Source organism: Sturnira hondurensis, unplaced genomic scaffold, assembly GCF_014824575.4.
Source record: "Sturnira hondurensis isolate 20B ecotype Veracruz unplaced genomic scaffold, ASM1482457v3 Scaffold0019910, whole genome shotgun sequence".
NCBI classification, from domain to species: Eukaryota; Metazoa; Chordata; class Mammalia; order Chiroptera; family Phyllostomidae; genus Sturnira; species Sturnira hondurensis.
Genome location: NW_028092541.1, coordinates 1,758,560 through 1,779,536, shown reverse-complemented (window position 1 = coordinate 1,779,536; position 20,977 = coordinate 1,758,560). Strand labels below are relative to the sequence as shown.

Sequence of the window (20,977 nt, the reverse complement as noted above, 5' to 3'; positions counted from 1 at the left end):
TAAAAATTGAAATAACTTTCTAAACAAGAATTTAGAAAGGAACTGACAGCAAGGCTTGATTGCTATAAAAACAAAAACTAACACCACAATTGTAGAACACTGAAATAAGAAAATTATGAAACTATATATAAAAATTATACATATATACACACTATATCAAAATACCTGTTCTATTTTGCTAAATTTTTTAGATAAAAACCAACTAGTTTAAGCATTTCTAAATATGAAATTCAGGTTTACATTTATTAAAAGAAAAATAAACCTGTTTTGTTGAAGTAACTATATACACAAAGATAAATATTTGAAATTGTGGAAACAGAAATAGTGAGCAGCTTCAAATTTCTCGGCATTTTTATTGTCTTATGTGTTACTTTTTTTCAGACTTTTTTTGTTAAAAATAAGTTTACTTAATTTTAAACTAAGGTCAGTGTGCTTTTTTTACTAGTTTTTAAAGGTAAAATACTTACTAAAAATGAGAGGCATTAGGTTTATACCAGCTAAAGAATAACATTTATATTTGTTTACATGTAACAATTATTAAAACATACAAAGTTGATATGTAGTAGGTAAATATGTAAAACAAACACATATACACGATAAACTACACCATTAAAATATAAATGTACCTTCTACTGATTATATGAATAGCAAAACCTAAATATTGGTATTTAAAAGTAGCTCCTATACTATGTCGAAATAGTGGGCATTGTTTGTTTTCCTGATATAATAAATAATTAAGATGTATTTCTATCTCAATTAAATAGTAATATCAGTATTTCTTAGGAAAAAAATGTAGTATATATACATGGAAAGGTAGGCATTGCCCCGTGCTCAAGTTTTCTAGTTTGATTTTCACTCAAATGCTTTCTACAGCTTAGAAAAATAACACACACAAAAGTAAACAGACAAGGTAAGCATCTTAAAATTTTAAGAAATATTTGAAAATGAGTACTCAGCTATCCCAGAGCCTAAGTTCTAGAACAATGCTTCAGACATCCTCCATAATCATTTGGCAGGTTTTTAAAACATATAATGAACAGCAGGTTTCTTGGTCTTCTGCGTAGGCAATGCTGTTCTTCCTTGTTCTGACAGAGCCGCCATGACTAAAACTTGCCAGGAACATCACTTCGGTGAAGCTTTGCCTGAGGCACCATGCGACAGTTAAGAGGAGTTACCATTCCATGCAAAATTGCCATGTTATTTATTGCCCATGTGGAAAAAATGTCCACTAAGTTTCTTGAACCTGGCAGGTGAAAGAGGAGTGGGAGGAAACATTTCCTGCTCAAAGAATAAAAATAAGTCACTGTCCAAGAAAAGTTGCGGCAGGAGAACCCAATAGTTAGGGATATTGTAAGCGGAGTCCAGAATCCTAATACACCCAGTGTTTCTATCATCATCATTTTTCAAATTCTCGATATAAGTAGCCTCAGGTTTGTGGGGCCTAAGTAATTCGACTGACTCCGCTGGGTGGGGGGTGGTGAAGGTGGCAGGTTGCAGAGTGAGGCTGTCAGAGCTTGGGAAGTTGGGACATGGTTGTCTTCCCTTCCCAGGGAGATTGGTGGAGTATTTTCTGGCAGAGGACATGGTACAGAAACTTTCCTTATCCCCCATCACTCCTCCATGCAAGTGATGCCATGAGATATCAGTTTTTATTTCAGTCCCATTCAGACTTACAGAAGTGAAGTTTCTGTTGTAATAATTAAGTTAATCATGCTTAGGGATATGTTATCCTTCACAATGCACAGGTTTGCATACATGTGAAAATGCTACATTCTAGCTCTATATTTCTCAGGGCACTGAGAGAACATTAATCAACTATAACAATTCTCACCAATAGCTATTCTGCACCATACTACTAGGTACCATTTAAATAGCTCATATTCTAGTAGGCAAAACAAACACATTTAATAGGAAAAGTAAAATGTAATGTTATAGATGTTATCATGGGATCTCTATAAGATCCTTTGGAGGATATCTCTTACCTAGTTTGGGTAAGGAGTGCACTGTTAAAAGATTAGGGGCTTACCCCAAAGTGTAATTTCTAAGATAAGACCTGGAGATCTGAAGCAAGAACGTCATTGGTAAAATGGATAATCCCAAGCATAAGATCTAGAGCAAAAGAGATCATTTTGAGTAATTACAATATATCTGGGTGGCAGGAACCTAATAGACATGGTTGAAGGTATATGCAAGGCCTGCGTGTTATGTAATAATTTTTAAATATTAAGTAAAAGCAGTGCAGAGCCAGGAGTTTAATCTATAAAGTAGCATAATTAGATTTGTACTTTCACAAGACCATTTGCCTTATGAGATAATATATGTGGGAACAAGACCAGAGCAAAAAGACCAGTGAGAGGTTGTTAAAGTAATTCAGAGGAGATAAGGTAGCCTGAATTAAAACAGGGGCCATGGGAAAACAGGAGATTTGATAGATTGAAAAGAATTTAGGAGGTAAAATATGCAGTTGGAAAGTGAGGAAGAATAACACTCTGGTTTCTGAGTCGTACCTTGACAATGGCGGTAGCATGGTAGCAATTTGGAAGGGTGGGACAATACACAGGTTCAGCCCTTTCACATACAGGGTTTAAGTTATCTTGGATATCTAAGTGGAGAAGTTATAGATAGAAGTTGATAAGGAAAGTGACTGAAGAAGTGAAATGGATGTCCTCATACAGGAAAAAGTATAGCCTATAGCCGAAGAATAAGCTGAAGCTAGGATAGGACCCTAAAGAATTCTGAGATTGGAAGGGATGACGAAGGAAGAGGAGCCCTTGAAGGAGACTAAGATGAAGACAAAAGGTCAGAGAAAAACATGGAGAATATAATGAAACAAAATCCAAAGGAAATGAGCCTTTTAAGAAGAAAGGAGTGGACAACAGTATAGAATATTATAGAGGAGTCAGTAGAAAAGCACTTCAAACTGTCCCAAAATTTTAGCAGTATTAGTGATCTCTGTGTGAACAGTTCCAGTGAAATGAATGGGGAGGAAGCCGTATGGCAGGGAACTTAAGCATGAATGCCAGCAAGCCAACAGACATAGGGCTTTGTCCTTATTTCAGGGTGTTTCTCTGATTAGGAAGAAGAGAGAACAGTAGCAAAAATAAAGCCATTTTTGGGAGGTACTGGAAATACAGAAGAAAATAACTGATAATAAGAAATCGTAAATTATATGGAATGTTTGGGATTCAGGAGCATAGTTGAGAGCATTGGTTTCGGGAAGAGGACTGCTTCTTCTACTCTGATAGATGAGAAAGGTCCTTTGCATATATTTCATCACACACAGACTTACTTATTCCTGTTCAGAAAGTAAGCCTGAATAAAACAGGGGCAGCAGGCAAGGAAAGGAGGAGCCAGATGATAGTGTGATACCCAGCAGGTGAACTAGACCAATTTCTTATTAGGTATTGGTACTTAAGGAATAAGGATTCAAGGTTGACTCTGGAATATCTGGTCTGGATGTCTTGGGAATTCAGGGAAAAACAGACTTAATGGGATGATAATGGCAAAAACAAGTTGTAATTTTGAAGTTCAGCTGGATATGACAGCACAAATAAGATACACTCGGCAATACCCAGTCTTCTAGGTTGCCAGCCCCTTAAGGTGATATATACAATGTCTATCTAGTTCACTACTCTCAGAAGCCAGCACAGTGCCAGGGATAGAGTGTGTGGGCTCTCAGGAACCTGTAGAATGAGGAGGAACACTATTTAAAGGAGTCTCTGAAGAGTCTGAAAGGACCCCTCAAAAGTCTGCTGTTCCAAAGCTCTGGAGAGAAGAGTTTTCAAGACAAAGGAAATGGTCCATGTAGCTGAATTCAGTAAAGAGGTCAATAAAGATGAGGAATAAATGTGTTTGTTGAAGACAATTTAAGGCATTGTTAGTAAAGACAGTTTCAATTTCACAAAGTAAGATTGCAATAAAGTAAAGAGGTGATGGAAAGTAAAGAAATAGAGACTGAGCCCTGGCTGGTGTAGCTCAGTGGATTGAGCACAGGCCTGCGAACCAGAGGATCGCGGTTCGATTCCCAGCCAGGGCACATGCCTGGGTTGCAGGCTGGTTCCCTGCAGGCCAACTCCCAGCAGGGGATGCACAAAAGGCAACCATACATTGATGTTTCTCTCCCTCTCTCCTTCCCCTCTAAAGATAAATAAATAAATAAAATCTTAAGGTAAAGATTGACTAAAAAAAGAAAAAAAAGAAATAGAGACTGAGAGTAGACTTCTTTAAAAAAGTCACCAATATCTTTTAGTTTGAGAATCAAAATATTAGGAGATTATAAAATTTGTCTCTGAAATTTTATATGTCATTTTATATGAGTTTACTGAATTTGGAGATACAAGCCTATAAATTACAAGGGGGAAATGGCTTGTAGTTTAGAAAATATTTTGCAAATAGATAAATGTGTTTTTCTAGAGAAAAAAATCCCCTTTTGAAAGTAGAGTAGAAACTAAAACTGAATAATGGGCAGGAGCAAATATTTGCATCAATGATACAGATAAAGGATCACTAATAGTCAACTGGAAGCAAAAATGAAAATATTAAGATCCTGCAAAAAATTGAGAACAAGAAATATATTTTATACTCTATGACCTATAAATAATCTTATGAGATAATGTAAAATCTCACTAGCCATGTAAATTAAGATCATATTGAATATTTTTGTCAAATTATCAACAGCTTTAAATATGCATTATCCTAGTGTTGACCAAGGGCTCAGTAGAATGAGAAACTTCATATAGTATATGGTAAATTGACGAAAGCTTTTAAAACTACTGACCAAAGTAGATTATATCAAGTTCCTCCAAATATTTATAGTTTTAGACATGTTATTTTTAATTCCACCTGAACAAATACATTAATTAAATGGGTTAATTACAAACTTATGTAATAGATTTGTACATCATAGTGTAAAACCACTAGAAGTATGTTTAGGATGAGATTTATATTACATGGAATTCATTTGCTATAGTACTAACTGAAACTTATAAACAAAAAAACAAAATGAAACAATTCTATAGAAAAAAAAAACTGCAAGGGAATCCCTTAAAAAATGTTATCCAGGGGTTGTCTTTGGATATGGAGACTTAGGGGGATATGGAGACTTTCTTTTTCATTTTTTCTTTTATTTATTTTCTAAACTGTCTATAGTGGCATTCTATTGTTTTTGTAATAAAAAGTTCAATAATTAGTTTAAGTAAAATCACACAAATGTGTATCTAGAAGTAAAAGAGCTTATATAGACAGCAGTAATTAGGGGAGAGCAGGAATCAGAGGACGACCTTTTTCTTTGGTTGGTGATACAAGAAATTAATGAAGCAAGACCCAGAGCAGTAGGAAAGCACAGTAGCTAAAGGGTTGCACCTTCTGCAGGCAGATGATGTTGCTCCTAAACGGAGAGATATATTGGGCTGCCTGACTCAATGCTGATAAGGATTCGTTAAGTAATTAATCCAGGTCACTATTATTTTTCCTACTCCAGATGCAGAAAGCAGGACTTCTTCTGCAAGCTTCAAAGAGTACATCTTACTTTTTTCTCCCTCAGTGAGAGAAGTGATCCTGGAATGGTTTAGCCTGAACAGAATCATTTCCTGCAGCATTTGAGTTGCAGTATCTTCAAGTTCATCCAGCCAACTCTTGTCACTGTGTTTGCTTTGTTTCTCACACTGAGCTCATGCCATTCTACCAATCTATGCCTGAGGGTTAACATGGTTAATACAAATTGAAAATTCATATTAACAGTAAAATCTCTTCATACAGTAAAATCTCTTATCTTTACTTGGGGATAGTTGTCCAATATCTTGGTTGAGTTAGGGTTTGTAGAGTGTTATTGTAGAGCTGAGGAAAACTTTCCAAAATGAGTACTTTAAAAAGTGAGTATCATAAATATATGTCACTATTTGTACTTATTTTAAATATTTTTTAAAGATTTTATTTATTTATTTTTAGAAAGAGGGGATGGGAGGGAGAAAGAGTAGGGGGGAGAAACATCAATGTGCGAAGAGAAACATCAGTCAGTCGTCCTGTTGCCTCTTGAACAGCCCCAACTGGGGACTTGGCCTGCAACCCAGGCTTGTAGCTTGACCATGAATCAAACCAGTGACTTTCTGGTTCTCAGGCCAGCACTCAGTCCACTGAGCCACACCAGCCAGGGCTGTGTTGCTATTTTAAAAAAACAGGAAGACACTCATAATTTTTATCTTTAACTAAAAGTACACTTGTTACGAAAAGATTCTCTGCATGAAAAGAATAAGGGCCCAGTTGTGTGCTCTGTTTATTATGGGGGTCACTGAGTCCTCACTATTTTCTGTCACTGCACTGTTGGGTCCAACATCTGATCTAGTTAACCAAGAAAATGGATAGAAATCTGGGACTCTGCTTGTGAAGAGACGTAATGCTGTGCAGTAATTGGGTGTAGCAACACCAAATCTTCCCTCTGTTTGAGTCTTTTTTCTAGTTTCTGTGTACCTATAAAGCGGTGCCTGATCTTGGATTCAATGGTCAGCCCTTGTAAGTGAAGTAATTGTTCCTCCAGTATCCCAGATATAGATGGGTTGGCTTCAGCTCAGGATGCAAGCGGTGTGGTCATTTTGGAAACATAAATGTCATTAGAACTAGCATAGAGTTTAGAGAAATAAACATTCTCATTTTTAGCTTTCCAGAGAAGTTCCTCCATTATCCATTTAGATTGAAAACTAGAGTTACTTCACTAACTGTAACATCATCTTTTAAGGGAAAAAGGCACGACAGCTGAATTCTCCTCACATATGCAGAATGACAAATGCTAAGCTTGTGTGTGTGCATGTGTGAAAGTGTGTGAGCTCCTGCACCTAGTATTCAAAATACACTTTGCGCCATGCTTCATTTGTTTTCTAAACAGCTTGAAAAGATAAGGTGACTTTCTATGTATGAGGATCTATGGCAAAAGAATAGCTCACATTAATCATTGACATTTTAAATATCAGGTTTTAAATTGTAGCATGCTTGTGAATTAGATGATCATGAGTTAGTTTTCAAGAGGCACATTTCTCTGGTGTACTATTTATCAAACCTACAACACTAAGTCCCAAAACATTGTGATGGCACCAAAAATGAACCAGCCAGAAAAATCAAGTTCATGAAAGAGGGTTGTAAAACTACAGGTCTTCAGTGTACCTCTGAAGCTCATGGAACTGATGTAACAGCAGTGTCTATAAGTTTTTTAAAAAATACAAATATAGCCCTGGTTGATGTGGCTCAGTGCACTGAGCGCTGGCCTGAGCACTCAAAGGTCAACAGTTCAATCCCCAGCAAGTCAAGGGCACATGCCTGGGTTGCAGGCTGGTCCCCTGTGGGGGTGCGCGAGAGGTAACCAACTGATGTATCTCTCCCACATTAGTGTTTCTCTCCCTCTCCTTCTCCCTGCCTTCCCCCTCTCTAAAAAATGAATAAATATAACCTTAAAAAATAACATATACAGTATATTTTAGATTTTAGTATAAGAGTTGAGGTCTTCTTTTTGAACTATTTTATTTTCTCTTACATATGTTACCTTGTATTTTTACCTTATATAATTTCTCCTTTTCATATTTTCCTGAACAATTTTGCTACTATAGTTCCCACTCCATCTCTGAAACAGCTACTGTGGCATAATAAGCACATATAATCCTGATAAAAGTTGTATTCCTAACTTAAAATATTATATTATCTTATACAAACAAGCTTAGTTTTATATAAAATTAAAATTCTATTCTAAGTACCTTTAATATCTTTATAAATTCTGCATATGGCTAAAACTGATATGAGAACAATTGGACCTTACAGTATGCCTGAAAAGACATCATACTAGGCAGATATTCTTTTATACTAGAATTCTAAGTCTGCCAAAAATGATTCTTTGAATTTGTTAATTATAAAAGTAAAAACACTTATAAAATGTTGGTTGCATTAAAACATTTCCTTCATTTTTCAAAATAAGTGGGTTTGAAACTTCAGCAGAAGTACTCTATAGGTAAGTGACTGACATTTTTTCTAACAGATGAGCTAGCTTCCATGAATTAGTGCTTTATTTTTCCTTTCTTATGGTAAAATGATTACCCTAAACTTAACTCTTTGGACAAAACTGATACTTTTAAATAAAAAATAAACTTTTCTTATGTCTTTCCCAGATAAAGAAGAAGAATTTATCAACAAGGATACTGTGGCAAATGAAAAATTAGAAAGGAATAAAGAATATATGTATCCATGGCTTCCCACACAGGTTGGAGTTCATGAAACAAGTAGCTCCAGAAATATGAAATGGTGAGGTCATTGACTTTAAATTAGATTTTTCTATTGTAAACATATTTTGAAAATTTAAATGTAGGTTAATTGTGCTAAAACAAACATGACTTTATAGCCAAAGGCCCATATACTACAATGGCAGGTTATAAAAAAGTCCTTTTATGTAGAATATTTAATCATTCTTTATATTTTTCATTTTAAAATGTTTGAAAGCTCTGTTTCTGTAATGGTTAATAACAGAGGAACTACACAAATGATTCTTCCTAATGAAGTAAAATGCATGGTATTTATTAATTGCTTATAAACATTATATAAGTGGCAAGTTGTATTTTATTTTGTGTTATTTTTATCATTTATGTTTGACAGCTAAAATTATAATTTACTCCTGATGCTGCCCAGTCATGTAACTAATTTTCAATGTCTTTTTTTTAAGATTTTATTTATTTATTTACTTTTAGAGGGGAAGGAGAGAGGGAGAGAAACATCAATGTATGGTTGCCTTTTGTGCATCCCCTGCTGGTAGTTAGCCTACAAGGAACCGGTTTGCAACCCAGGCATGTGCCCTGACTGGGAATCGATCCGCGATCGTCTGGTTCGCAGGCCTGCGCTCAATCCACTGAACTATGCCAGTCAGGGCTAATTTTCAATGTCTTGATGCTCAGTTTCCTCTCCAGTATTGTAAAATGATAATATTTTACTATCTATCTCACTGAATAGGGATAAGCTCACAATGTGGAAGATAGTAAATTTTTTATTTAGCAACAAACAGGGTCAATTAATTTTAGTTGTATTAATGTATCTTTTAGTTTGCTAGGGCTGCCGTAACAAAATACCACAAATTGTGTGGCTTAAACAGGAGAGATCTACTGTCTCCCAGTCCTGGAGATTACAAATCCCAGATCAAAGAGTCAGCAAGTTTGGTTTCTTTGGAGGTGTCTCCCCTTGGCTTGCAGATGGCCCCCTGCTGAGTGTGTCCTCATGTGATTGCTCCTCATCTGTGTCGTCTGTGTTCCAAGCTCCTCTTCTTATAAGAACAACAGTCATATTAGACTAGGACCCCCCGTATGACATCATTCTATATGATTTACATCTTTCAAGACCTTATTTCCAAATGCAATGAAATCCTGAGGTATTGATGGTTAGGACTTCAACATAAGAATTTTGAGCAGAAAAATCAGCCAACAACAATGTAATATAAAGCATATACATGCATAATAACTGAATCAAAATTATAAGGAAATAAAAACCCAGAAATAACATTTTTAACATGAATTTTCAGGACTTTTTCACTTTAGCTACATATAATCCCCCCCAAAGTAAAAAAATACTACTTTAAGCATTTATTAAATATATAAACTAATATGGAATCTAAATGTAGATGATACTTTAGAAATGTTTTCAGGCATTGAGGTAATAACTATTTAAATGAGTAACAAACAAATAAAATCCTGCAGTTATGAGAATCAAAATTTATGTATAAAATGTATAAAAAGCAAACTTTTTAGTAATGTAATATATATGAACTAAAAATCTTCATAATGCTCAGTTATATCAATGGAAGACTTTTAAATCATGGAGAAGAAAGTACAGAATAAAAATAAAATTCAAACATTTTCAAATTTGAATTATGTCCCATTTGGTTGTGAGCAGAGAAAGGAGTAATAAAGCCATCAACATTTGATAATTTTTATTTTGGTAAGTATTCTAATTAATGCAAGTAAAATTTAATTTAAGTTGGAATCAATCTAGTGTAATTCATAGGATGAAATCCTTAGAACTATAAACAAATGGAATATAACCCATAACTTACCATCTATATTAACTAGATACAGGTGGTCTGGTTCAGAGTTTTTAAAGCTTAGTATAGATAATGTGAAAAATTAAAAAAAAGAATAATTCAGGATACAGTTTAAATAAATTTACACATTTAACAATATCCCTTACTCCTAGTAAATTATATTTAAATATATGATACAACAAGCAATTGTTTATGGATTTTCTCTTTTGACATGTAATATATAAAGGAATAGATAGTAATATTTTAAGAAATAATATTTTCAAGAATGGAAGTGTTTGAATAGCCAGATGTTAATGTTCTAGTTTTAAGCAGAAGTTAATTGTGAACATTAACATAATATATTACACACAATAAAACTACTTTAACAATAGGGAAATTTGCTTTACTCATAAGATAAGATATGTACATAAATGTGAATATTTATATTTTTATAATTTATTAGTTATCATTCTTGTTTCTTTCAAATTTTGCCTATTTTATGTGTTTATGTTTGGCAAAGAAGAGAAGCATTTAAATTTTTTTAGAAATTTAAATTTTATGTCAAGTTGAATTTAAAATGACTATGGAAATATGTAAATTTGTATGTATATCTTTGCCTGTAACCTTTTTTAAGAAAACTATTACTCTCATTTTGTAAATTACTAATTGCTCCCAGACTTTTGATTGGGCATGTCTTTTATGTTCTTTCTCTAAAATCATATAATAACGTGATTTCTGTTTTTGTCACTGTCACAGCACTCGTTTCTTGCCTCAGTTAGATCCAGAGGTGCTTAATGGTGGAAGAGTTCAGCTTGTGGTAAGAAATGTGTTTAAAGTTACAGAAAATGTTGTAGACACCAGTACTCAGTGACTGGCACTTTAAATTATGTCCATGTGCTAGTATAAATTATGGAAATATCAAACTCTATTTATTTGAGAAACATCAAAATACTATGTACTAAAATAATATGTTTTCTCTGCTTGCAATATAATTTTAAAATATCTTACTCTAAAATATTAATTCTACATGGCAGATTTTTAAATATTAGCATATTATAGTATTTAGAGTAAAATTATTCAGGAAATTACATAGTAAAATTATTTTTGAATATGTTCAGAGTAGACTGTTTGAATGAAATAGCAAAGTACCCTCACAACTCGGAAAATTAAACCAGATAAAAATAAACAAGTAATTATGAACTCACCCACTCTAAATAATAAGAGTGTAAATTATCAGAGCTTTAGGAACAACCAAGTTCTGAAGTAGCGTGTAGGCTCTAGTTAACGTAACTGTTTGTGCATTGCTAAAGTCAGCTGCACTATATGCTATGAGATAGAAGCCTACCTAAGCAAAAGGAGAAGGACCAATACAGAGTCTAGAGAAATGGAACCCCCTAAACAAGAAATTCTCAGTGTTCCAGAAATTTCCAGAGGATAGGGTACCCTGACCAATAACAGAAGTATATGACCTCCTTGGTAGGTAAAAATAGATACATCAAGTGGCCCCAACTTTATAACACCTTGCATTTCTATCAGCCAATTAATACTCCTTGCTCAGATTCTACATTCACCAGGAAAACTGATTATAATTTCATTTGCCTTGTAGAATTTAATATAAGAAGATAATGTAGTTTCTAGTAGAAACTAGTATTATGTTATCCAGAACAGTTTTATCCATCACTCTCATAAACAACTCATTTAAAGAGTTTTCCTGAAATAGCAAAATTAGGACAATAGCTAAATTAATGTGTTTATTAAAATATTTATAGAATATAAATTTGAAATAATGACTATACAAATAGTTTCTTACACTTTATTAGAGATTCCTCTGGCAGAGTGTCATATCACCTACTAGCACTTTCTGACATATTGTTGAATGGCCACTTGGAGCAAGAATGGGAAATACAAAAGTGCCAAGAAATGCCAGGATAAAAGGAAGTAATATTACACTTAATTGTTATAGTTCTAAAAATGAATGAAAACAGACTGGGTATATTTTTAGTCAAAATGGTTCAGTGAGATGAATGCTCTGACAATTCTCGTTTTCTGTATACCACTAGATTACACTCAGTACAAATAGACCAAAAATACACAGCAATGACAAGTGCTTTTTTTCCACATTGAAGAGGTATAGCTGAATACAAAAACAAGGTGAATGGTAGTAGAAAAGAAACACACATTTTGTTTTTGTGGGAGTAGAGACAGGGAAGAAATCCAGTATCTCTACGCCAAAGACATACTGAAAGTATGAAAGTCCTGAGTGGAAACCTTGTGGAGTGTTGGGGAGTGAGAACACTCTACTTGGCTGGGGAACTGGACACAGGTAATTGCACAACTGGGACCAGGACATAACAAAATTTAGGAAAATAGCCACACTCATCTGTGTTACAAGATCCTCAAACAAATAGAAAAAGACAGAAAATTAGAAAACAAAAGAATCAAATTTTTATGAGAGGACAGGTAGATATGCAAATGAGTCTATTAGAAATTCTGGAAATAAAAATTATTATCACTGAAATGAACTCTGGACTGGACCTCATAAAAGAATTAGTGAATTAAACGATTATCTACAAAAGAACAATAGATTGACAGCTAACATTATGTCAGAAACAATGCATACCAACGAGACAATAGAGTTATTTCTTAATATTATGGATAAGTAAAAACATCATGCACTTCTCTAACTTTCAGAAGTGAACACAGAATAAAACATAATCAAATGTTCAAGTGCTGGGTTTTGATAACATCTTTGTCTTCCACATCATCAAAGCATATTGTGTGTCTGACATGAATAAGAAAGTTAGAAACAAAACATCATTTTAGTTGTTTCCAAGTATATATTAGAAAGTGTTTCCCAGGGAGAGGTAGAGTTCAGATTCTCAAGGGACCGTATTCTAAGATTTTGATATTTGGGTGCAGGGCATTGATTGGGGGAAGCTTTCGGGAACAACTCCTTTGCAGGATGGAAGCAGCAGGCTTGAGCAGAAAGAAAGGGCCAGGGGCAACAGAAGTACCGCAGTGGTAGAAAGATCTGGCAGTAGGGAAGGCCCTTTAGAGTTGTCTCAGCATGAGGAAATTGGATCAGGATTTTATGCTTCCTCATCGCCTCCAGAAAAGGTGTGTCTTGGGAAAGCCAGCTCTCTTCAGCAATGAATATTTTCCAGAAGAGACTTGGCTGGGAGCCACCAGGCTTCAGTTTTTTCAGCAGCTGTGGGAATCTGATTCAGTTGTTACAGGTAACCTGAGTGGGATATCATAATATTTACAATACTAAGTAAGTCGACCATTCAGGGATGCAACAACTTCGCATATAAAATGTGTAAACTGTACCCCAGTAAATCTATAACTTAAGAACAATTCCAAAAAATTACAGCTGGTGTTTTAGATACTTGAAAAAAGTCTCATTCTAAAATGTATATGGCTGAATAAAAAGCCAAGACTGGGTAGGACAACTCTGAAAAGGTAGAGCAACTGGTGCCACCAGATGGAAGGACAGTACAAAGCTAAAGTACACTTTGTGGTGCTGGCACCAGCGTGGACAAATACACCGATGGGTATGAATGGTGAGTTCAGAAATACACCCAGCTACATTGGAGTATAATGTGATAAAGGTGGGAAGGGTCAGATTGTTAAGTAAATGGCATTCAGGAAGCTAGCATTAAGAAAAAATAAGGACTTTTTAGAGAGCATACACACCCTTCATGACAAATGGAATTCAGAAGGTTTGAAGATTCAAATGTGAAAAGTAAAGCTATGTAACTGAACAAATAAAAAAAGAATATTGTTGCAACTTAACAGTGAAGAAATATTTCTTTATTATTATTTTTTAGCCTTCTGAAATTACTTTTTATTGTTAAAGCAGCATCCTTGGATACATGTAACAAAGTGAACTTGTGTAATTGTTCAGGCTGGTTGTGTGGCCTGGTCACCAGTTTGACTGTGCAGTAGTTTTAGAGGCTGTAACTTTTCTGGTGTGTGTCTTAGGTAATAAGTTGGAATGTTGACACCTAATCCTAATTAGCCACAAACATAAAGACTTTTAACCTATGAATAAATATGAATAAACTGATGTGAATACAGACTAACTTTGGTTAATCAACAAGGGTATTTCTATTGAATTTAAATCACTGAAGCTAATTTTCAATAAAAAACAAGAATTGGGAAAAAGTGATAAAAAATTGATATAAACAGATTTAACAGTAAGTTACTGTAATTTAATGTTTGTTATTAAATCTGCCTTTACACACATTGCAGCTTGGTTTTGGTTACATGTGTGTCCATAGTTAATAAGCTAATCTTATAATACTTCTATAATTAGTTCATCAGGAATCTTATCCACTCCACTATTGTAACTGAGAAAGTAAAAATAGTACAAATTATAGGAAATGGAGAAGCCAAAGAACTTATATGTACAGTCCATGGACATGAACTCAGGAGGGGGGCATGCTAGAGAAAGGAGGGTGCAGGGCAGAGGGGCATAAAAGGGAGGAAAAGAATGGGACAACTGTAATAGCATAATCAATACAATATACTTTAAAAAATAGTGCAAATTTCCCTGGCTGGTATTGCTCAGTGGATTGAGTGTCAGCCTGCGACCCAAGGGTCACCAGTTCGATTCCCAGTCAGGGCACATCCCTGGGTTGCGGGCCAGGTCCCCAGTGGGAGGCACATGAGAGGCAGCCACACACTGATGTTTCTCTACCTCTCTTATGTTCTCCCTTCCCCTCTCTCTAAAAATAAATAAATAAAATCTTAAATAAATAAAATAAGCAAAGTAAAAAATAAAAAGTAAAAATTATATGGCAAAAATTAATTTAATTTATTAAATTAAATATTTCTTCCTATGAAAGATTTTTTAGGAAAGGTTAACAGACTGTAGACAGGACAAACTATTTTCAATGCTAAAAACTAACAATATTTTAATATCTAAATACAAAAGAATTTCTGCTAATGATTAATATAAAGTCAGGTAACCCAATGAAAAAGAAATAGAAATACAGCAGAAAAAGAATATACATAGGCAATTTACAGAGATGATGCCTAATGCATAAATGTTTATAAATAGATGGCTAGTTATATGACCAAAGTGTAAAATTAAAATGAAGAAGTTGTATTACTATAATGGTTACAGTAATGGTTAATAAGCACATTAATTTAAATTAGAAAATTAGGTACTGAAAGGTGCTGTTAACAATGTAGAAACACATGTGTGGCTGGTGAAAGTAGAAGCTGGTTAGAATCATTCAGAAAGAAATCTATGAGTAGTTATTAAAAGAGGCCTTTATATCCCCTATTATTGGAGGGAATATATATATATATATATAATTTTACATATATAATATACAATGTATGCAATTTTATTTTTATAACGATTTTATTTATTTATCTTTAGAGCAAGGAGAAGGAAGGGCGAGAGGGGAACATCCATGTGTGGTTGCCTCTCATGTGCCCACTGCTGGGGATCCTTTTTCACAGGCCGGCACTCAACCTACTAAGCCACACCAGTCAGGGCCATAATTTTACATATATAATACATAACTACCTATAAACAAACTAGACAATTTTATTTAAAATATTCTGTTTACCTCAATGTTAAAAATGTAAATATTTAAGGAAAATATTAACATTAAGGTATACAAGGCCCCTACAATAACTGCCAAACATTACCTTAAAAAATCAAAGAGATATTCCATATTCATAAGTAGGAAGAGTCAAATTATAAGTAAGATATTATTAGTGGATAAAAAAGCTGTGGTACATTTACACAATGGAATATTGTGCAGCCATAAAAAAAGAAGGAGCTCTTACCTTTTGCTACAGTGTAGATCAATCTGAAGATCATTATGCTGAGTGAATTAATCCAGCTGGGGAAAGACAAATACCAGGTGATCTCACTTAAATGTGGAATCTAATGAACAAAGTAAACTGGTGAACAAAATAGAAAGAGACGCATGGATACATAGAACAGACTGACTATTGTCAGTAAGAGGCAGGTGGGCAGGGGCACTGAAGAAAAGAAGGTGAAGGGATTAGCTAAAGAACATATGTGCATAACCCATAGACACAGACAACAGTGTGGTGATGGCCAGAAGGTAAGGGGGATGGGGGCTGAGTGGAGGTTGGCAAAAAGGAAGAAAATGGAAACATCTGTAATAGTGTCAACAATAAAAAATTATGTCAATTCTCTAGAAGTGATCTACAAATTCAGTGTACTTCTGTAAAGCTTTTTAGTAGAAATGGATAAATTTTAAAATGTATATGCAAATGCAAGAGGTCTAGAATAGTCTACTCATACTACCTGATTTAAAAACCACCATATAGCCCTAGTAAACAAAAATGTGTATTGTGTGCATAAAGATAGAAAAATAATGGAAAAAGAAGAGAGTCCAGAAAAATACCACACTTACAAGATTAATTTATTTTTCTTAAAGGTACCAAAGCAATTAAAAGAGGAAAAGAATAATTTTGTAAACAAATAGTATGTACAATTGGATATGTACAAGGAAAAAAATGAAACTTAATTTCTACTTAACATCATATTTGAGAATGAATTTGATATGAATTATAAGCCCAAATATAAGAGCTAAAATTCTAAAACCTCTCAAAGAAAGCATAATAATATATTTTCATAAACCTGCTGTTAGCAAAGAGTTTTCAGGTAGAAGACAAAATCATAACTAAAAAAATAAAAATATAAGTTGTACTTCATGAAATTTAAAAGTATTTGCACTTAGAAAGGCTCACTCAGAAAATGAAAAGAAATAAAAAGTCAAACCACATCCTGGAGGAAAAACTCACATTGTCTCGCTCCCTCTTCTGCTTCTCTTCTCCTCCCTCTCACCCCAAATCCTCTGAGTACAAGGAATCCCTCCCCAACATGTAATGCATCTAACAAAGGACTTGTATCCATAATATGTTTTTTTAAATTTCTAAAATTAATAAAATAAAATAAAATAAATAATATAAAGACAAACGCCCAAAGTCATTAAAAAATAAAAAATAATTTAAAACTTCACAAAAGAAGATACTTGAATGGTTAATAAGCATATTAATTTAAATTAAAACAGCAATGACTGGCATATTTCTTTTAGCATACTGTCTCCAGGGGATACATGATAATGGAAAAAATACAATAAAATAATTAACAAAATAAATAAAATAGCCATGAAAGACTACTGCATCATACTAGAATGGTTAAAATTTAAAAGCTAGAAAACAGGAATGTGGGCCAAGATATGAAACAACTAGAATTCTCACACAGGTATAGTGAAAAATGATAAGACCATTTTGAAAAATAGGCAGTTGTATATAAAATTATGCATGCTTCTATCCTATGATTCATTAATTGTACTTCTGGACATTTATCCAAGAGAAATGAAAACAAATGCTCACATAAAGACCTGTTGGAAAAATCACATAGCAGCTGTATTGCTAAAGGCCATAAAATGCAAACAGCCTAAATGTTTATCAACAGAAGAATGGATAAACTGTGGTATATTCTTACAATGACATACCTACTCAGAAATGAAAAGGAAGTAATTCTGGATACACATAGCAACATGGGTGAGTATCAAAAACCATACAGTGAATGAAAGAAGCAGATACAGAAAAATACATAAAGATCAGGAAAAGAACAAGCTTTCCAATGGTGAAAAAATCAGAACAGTAGTACAGTAGTAGTTCCTTCCAAAGATGAATCACTGGAAGGAGGCACAAAGGAACTATTTGATAATTATGTTAGTCAAGGTTCACTAGAGAAATAGAACCAATAGGATCTGTATCTCTCTCTCTCTCTCTCTCTCTCTGTTTCTCTGTAGATAGATAGATATAGATATGTATTACATAGATATGTATTATATATATAATTTTCTCTTTACATGTGTATATATGTATACGGCACCTTAGAATAGCCAATACAATCTTGAAAAAGAACGAGACTTACACTATCCAATTTCAAGACTCTTGGATTCAGAATGGAACTTATGTCATCAGCTCTTTAGTCTATTTATACACCAACCAGAGAAATAATCTATCCACCTATTATTTATTAAAAATAATTGGCTCATTGGACTATGAAGACTAAGTCCCATGATCTGCTTTTGCAAGCTAGAGATCTAAGAGAACCTCATGGTATAGTTCTAGTCTCTGTCCAAGGGCCCAGGAACCAAAAGAACCAATGGTGCACATTCCAGTCGTAAGACCTGTGTAACCAGCAACTTTGGTCAAGCAGAGAGAATGAACTCTACCCCTTTCTGCCTTTTTTTTTTCTATGTAGTCCTCAGTGGGTTAGGTGTTACTATCCACATTGGGAAGGCCAATCTGGTGTCTGCTGATTCACATGCTACTATCCGGAAACACCTTCACAGACAAACTCAGAAATAATGTTCCACCAAAGACATCTGCGCACCCTGTGGCCCAGCTGGGATATCAATAAAATTAATTGTCACCACAGTTATCTGCAATAAACAAGTGAAATGAAGTAGATATGGGAAAAGGGAGGGAATGGGGGACACCTCTAGTAATGTCAACAACAACAAAAGAAAACAATGTGTATCCATTAACGTATGGCATGATTGAAGAAATAAAGTACATTTGAAAACTTTAAAAAATGAGCAAAAAGATTTAGCTTCACCAAAGAGAATATTCAAATAGAAATACTACATGAAAAGATTTTAAACATCATTAATCACTAGGGAAATTGTGAAAGCCACCTATTGTACCACAATACAGGTATTATAGTGGTTAAAATAAACCCCTGGCAATACCAAGCACTGATGAATATGTGGAGCAGTTGGATCTCTCCCACATTGCTACTGAGTGGTATAACCACTGGGCAAACTTGCCAATGTCTTACTAGGGTTAACATACACTTAACTTATGACTCAACAATTCTTCTCTTGAGCAGTTTTCTTAGAAAAATGAACTTATGTTTAACTAAAAACCTATATGTAAATGTTCATAGCAGTTTTATGTCTAATAGCCAAACAGTGGAAACAACCCAAATCTTATTCAGTGAATGAAAGTACAGCCAAATGGTGGTACACACAAACAACGGATATATGAGGTCTGTCTAGAAAAAGTCCAACGACTGTTAATATAATGAAATAGTTTGCACCACATCAATGTCACCTGGCAGCCAAGGAGAGTGGACTGGAATGTGCATGTGTGAACAATGATGACTTCACTGTACTAGTCATTTGGGGCTGAGTCAGCATGTATACTGTGTGGCCATTGCTCTCAAAATGACTGAGTAGAGCAACAAATCTGCATCTAATTTTGCATTAAGCTTGGACATTCCTCCACAGAAACTATTCAGGTGATTCAGAAGGCCACAATTATTGGCAGACTCTTCACAACAATGTGCCCACTCATGCATTACATCTCATACAGAGATTTTTGATGAAATATCAAATCACCCACGTAACTCAGCTCCCCTATGACCCAGATTTGGTGCCCTATGACTTCTGGCTTTTTCCCAAAAGTAAAATCACCTCTGAAAGGGTGATTTCAGACCATCAATGAGATTCAGGAAAATACAATAGGGCAGCTGATGTCAATACAGAGAACTGTATGAGGTCCCAAGGTGCCTACTTTGAAAGAACTGAGGTGTCATTGTCCTATGTACAGTATTTCTTGTGTCTTGTATCTTCTTCAGTAAATGTCTCTGTTTTTCATATTACATGCCTGGATAACTTCTAGAAAGATGCTGTACAATAGAAATTAATAAAAAGCAACAACTAAGAAAAAACTCTTGATACATACAAAGACTGATGGATCTAAAGAGCATTATGCTGAGTAAAAAAAAAGCAATCTCAAAAGGCTACATAAATAACATCCTCAAAAATATATAACTATAGTGATGGAGAACATATTCGTGGTTACCAGTGATTAGGTTGGGGAGAGGATATGACTACAGGGGGTTTCTTTGAGAAGATGGAAGAGTCCTGTACCTTCATCCCAGTGTAGTTATATAAATTTATGCATGCAATAACATGTCATAGATGTAGAGACAAACCAAAAGAGTTTTTACATATGAAAATTGATGAAGTCAAAAAGATGTGTGGTTTAGTAATGGTATTGCACTTAATATTAATTTCTTGGATTTAATTATCACACTTTGGATATATTTCTATGGGGGCATGCTGGGTGGAGGGTATATAGGGAATTCTCAGTAGCAGTTTTTGCCATTTCTATGGGAATTTTAACTTACTTAAAAAATAAATTTTTATGTGATTGAAATTCATGCCTAAGATTTGTACATTTCATTGCATGTAAATTATAGCTTTATAAAACATTTAAAGTGTCCTCCATGCCCTCAAATGTTATATAAAAGGCCTCTGCCTTATATAAGAACAAGGATTTATGGAATGATAAATGATAGGAGGTGCATGCTTCAGCTTTCTGCAACCAAAGATAAAAAAATATTTTAAATCATTCATATGTCTAGAATCATTATAATTTTTGAATAATTATATATAGAAATACTGCAAGACAGCTTATAAGTAAACTTTAAAATGTTTTATCTCTCTTTTTCTGGATAGTAATGAAATAGGTATTTATTTTTATATATGTTGTTTAATATGTCTTAACTTCTAAAAAACCAAAATTTTAGAATTAAATATTTAATAAAATGGAGAGCGTTTTTAAAATGTGAAGAAAGAGGAACTTCTTGTTTTTTTATAAGAGATTCTCTGTTTTTTTTAAGATTTTATTTATTTATTTATTTATTTGTTTTGAGAGAGGGGAGGAAGGAGGGAGAAAGGGAGGGAGAGAAACATCAATGTGTGGTTGCCTCTCACAGGCTCCCTACTGGGGACCTGGCCCACAACCCAGGCATGTTCCCTGCCTGGGAATCAAACCAGCGACCCTTTGGTTCTCAGGGCAGTGTTAAATCCACTGAGCCACACCAGGCAGAACAGAGATTCTCTATTTTTAACTAAG

General features: G+C 34.2%; 1 protein-coding gene across 5 annotated transcripts in view; it reads left to right on the top strand.

Moving 5' to 3' along the window:
- Positions 1-20,977, top strand: part of LRRIQ1 (leucine rich repeats and IQ motif containing 1) — a 230,067-nt gene that overhangs the window by 183,889 nt on the left and 25,201 nt on the right. For all 5 annotated transcript variants that reach the window (XM_037028441.1, XM_037028438.1, XM_037028437.1 and 2 more), the window contains exons 24-25: positions 8,145-8,277; positions 10,793-10,853. In XM_037028441.1, coding sequence (XP_036884336.1) covers positions 8,145-8,277; positions 10,793-10,853 — 194 coding nt within the window. The remainder of the gene's footprint in view (positions 1-8,144; positions 8,278-10,792; positions 10,854-20,977) is intronic.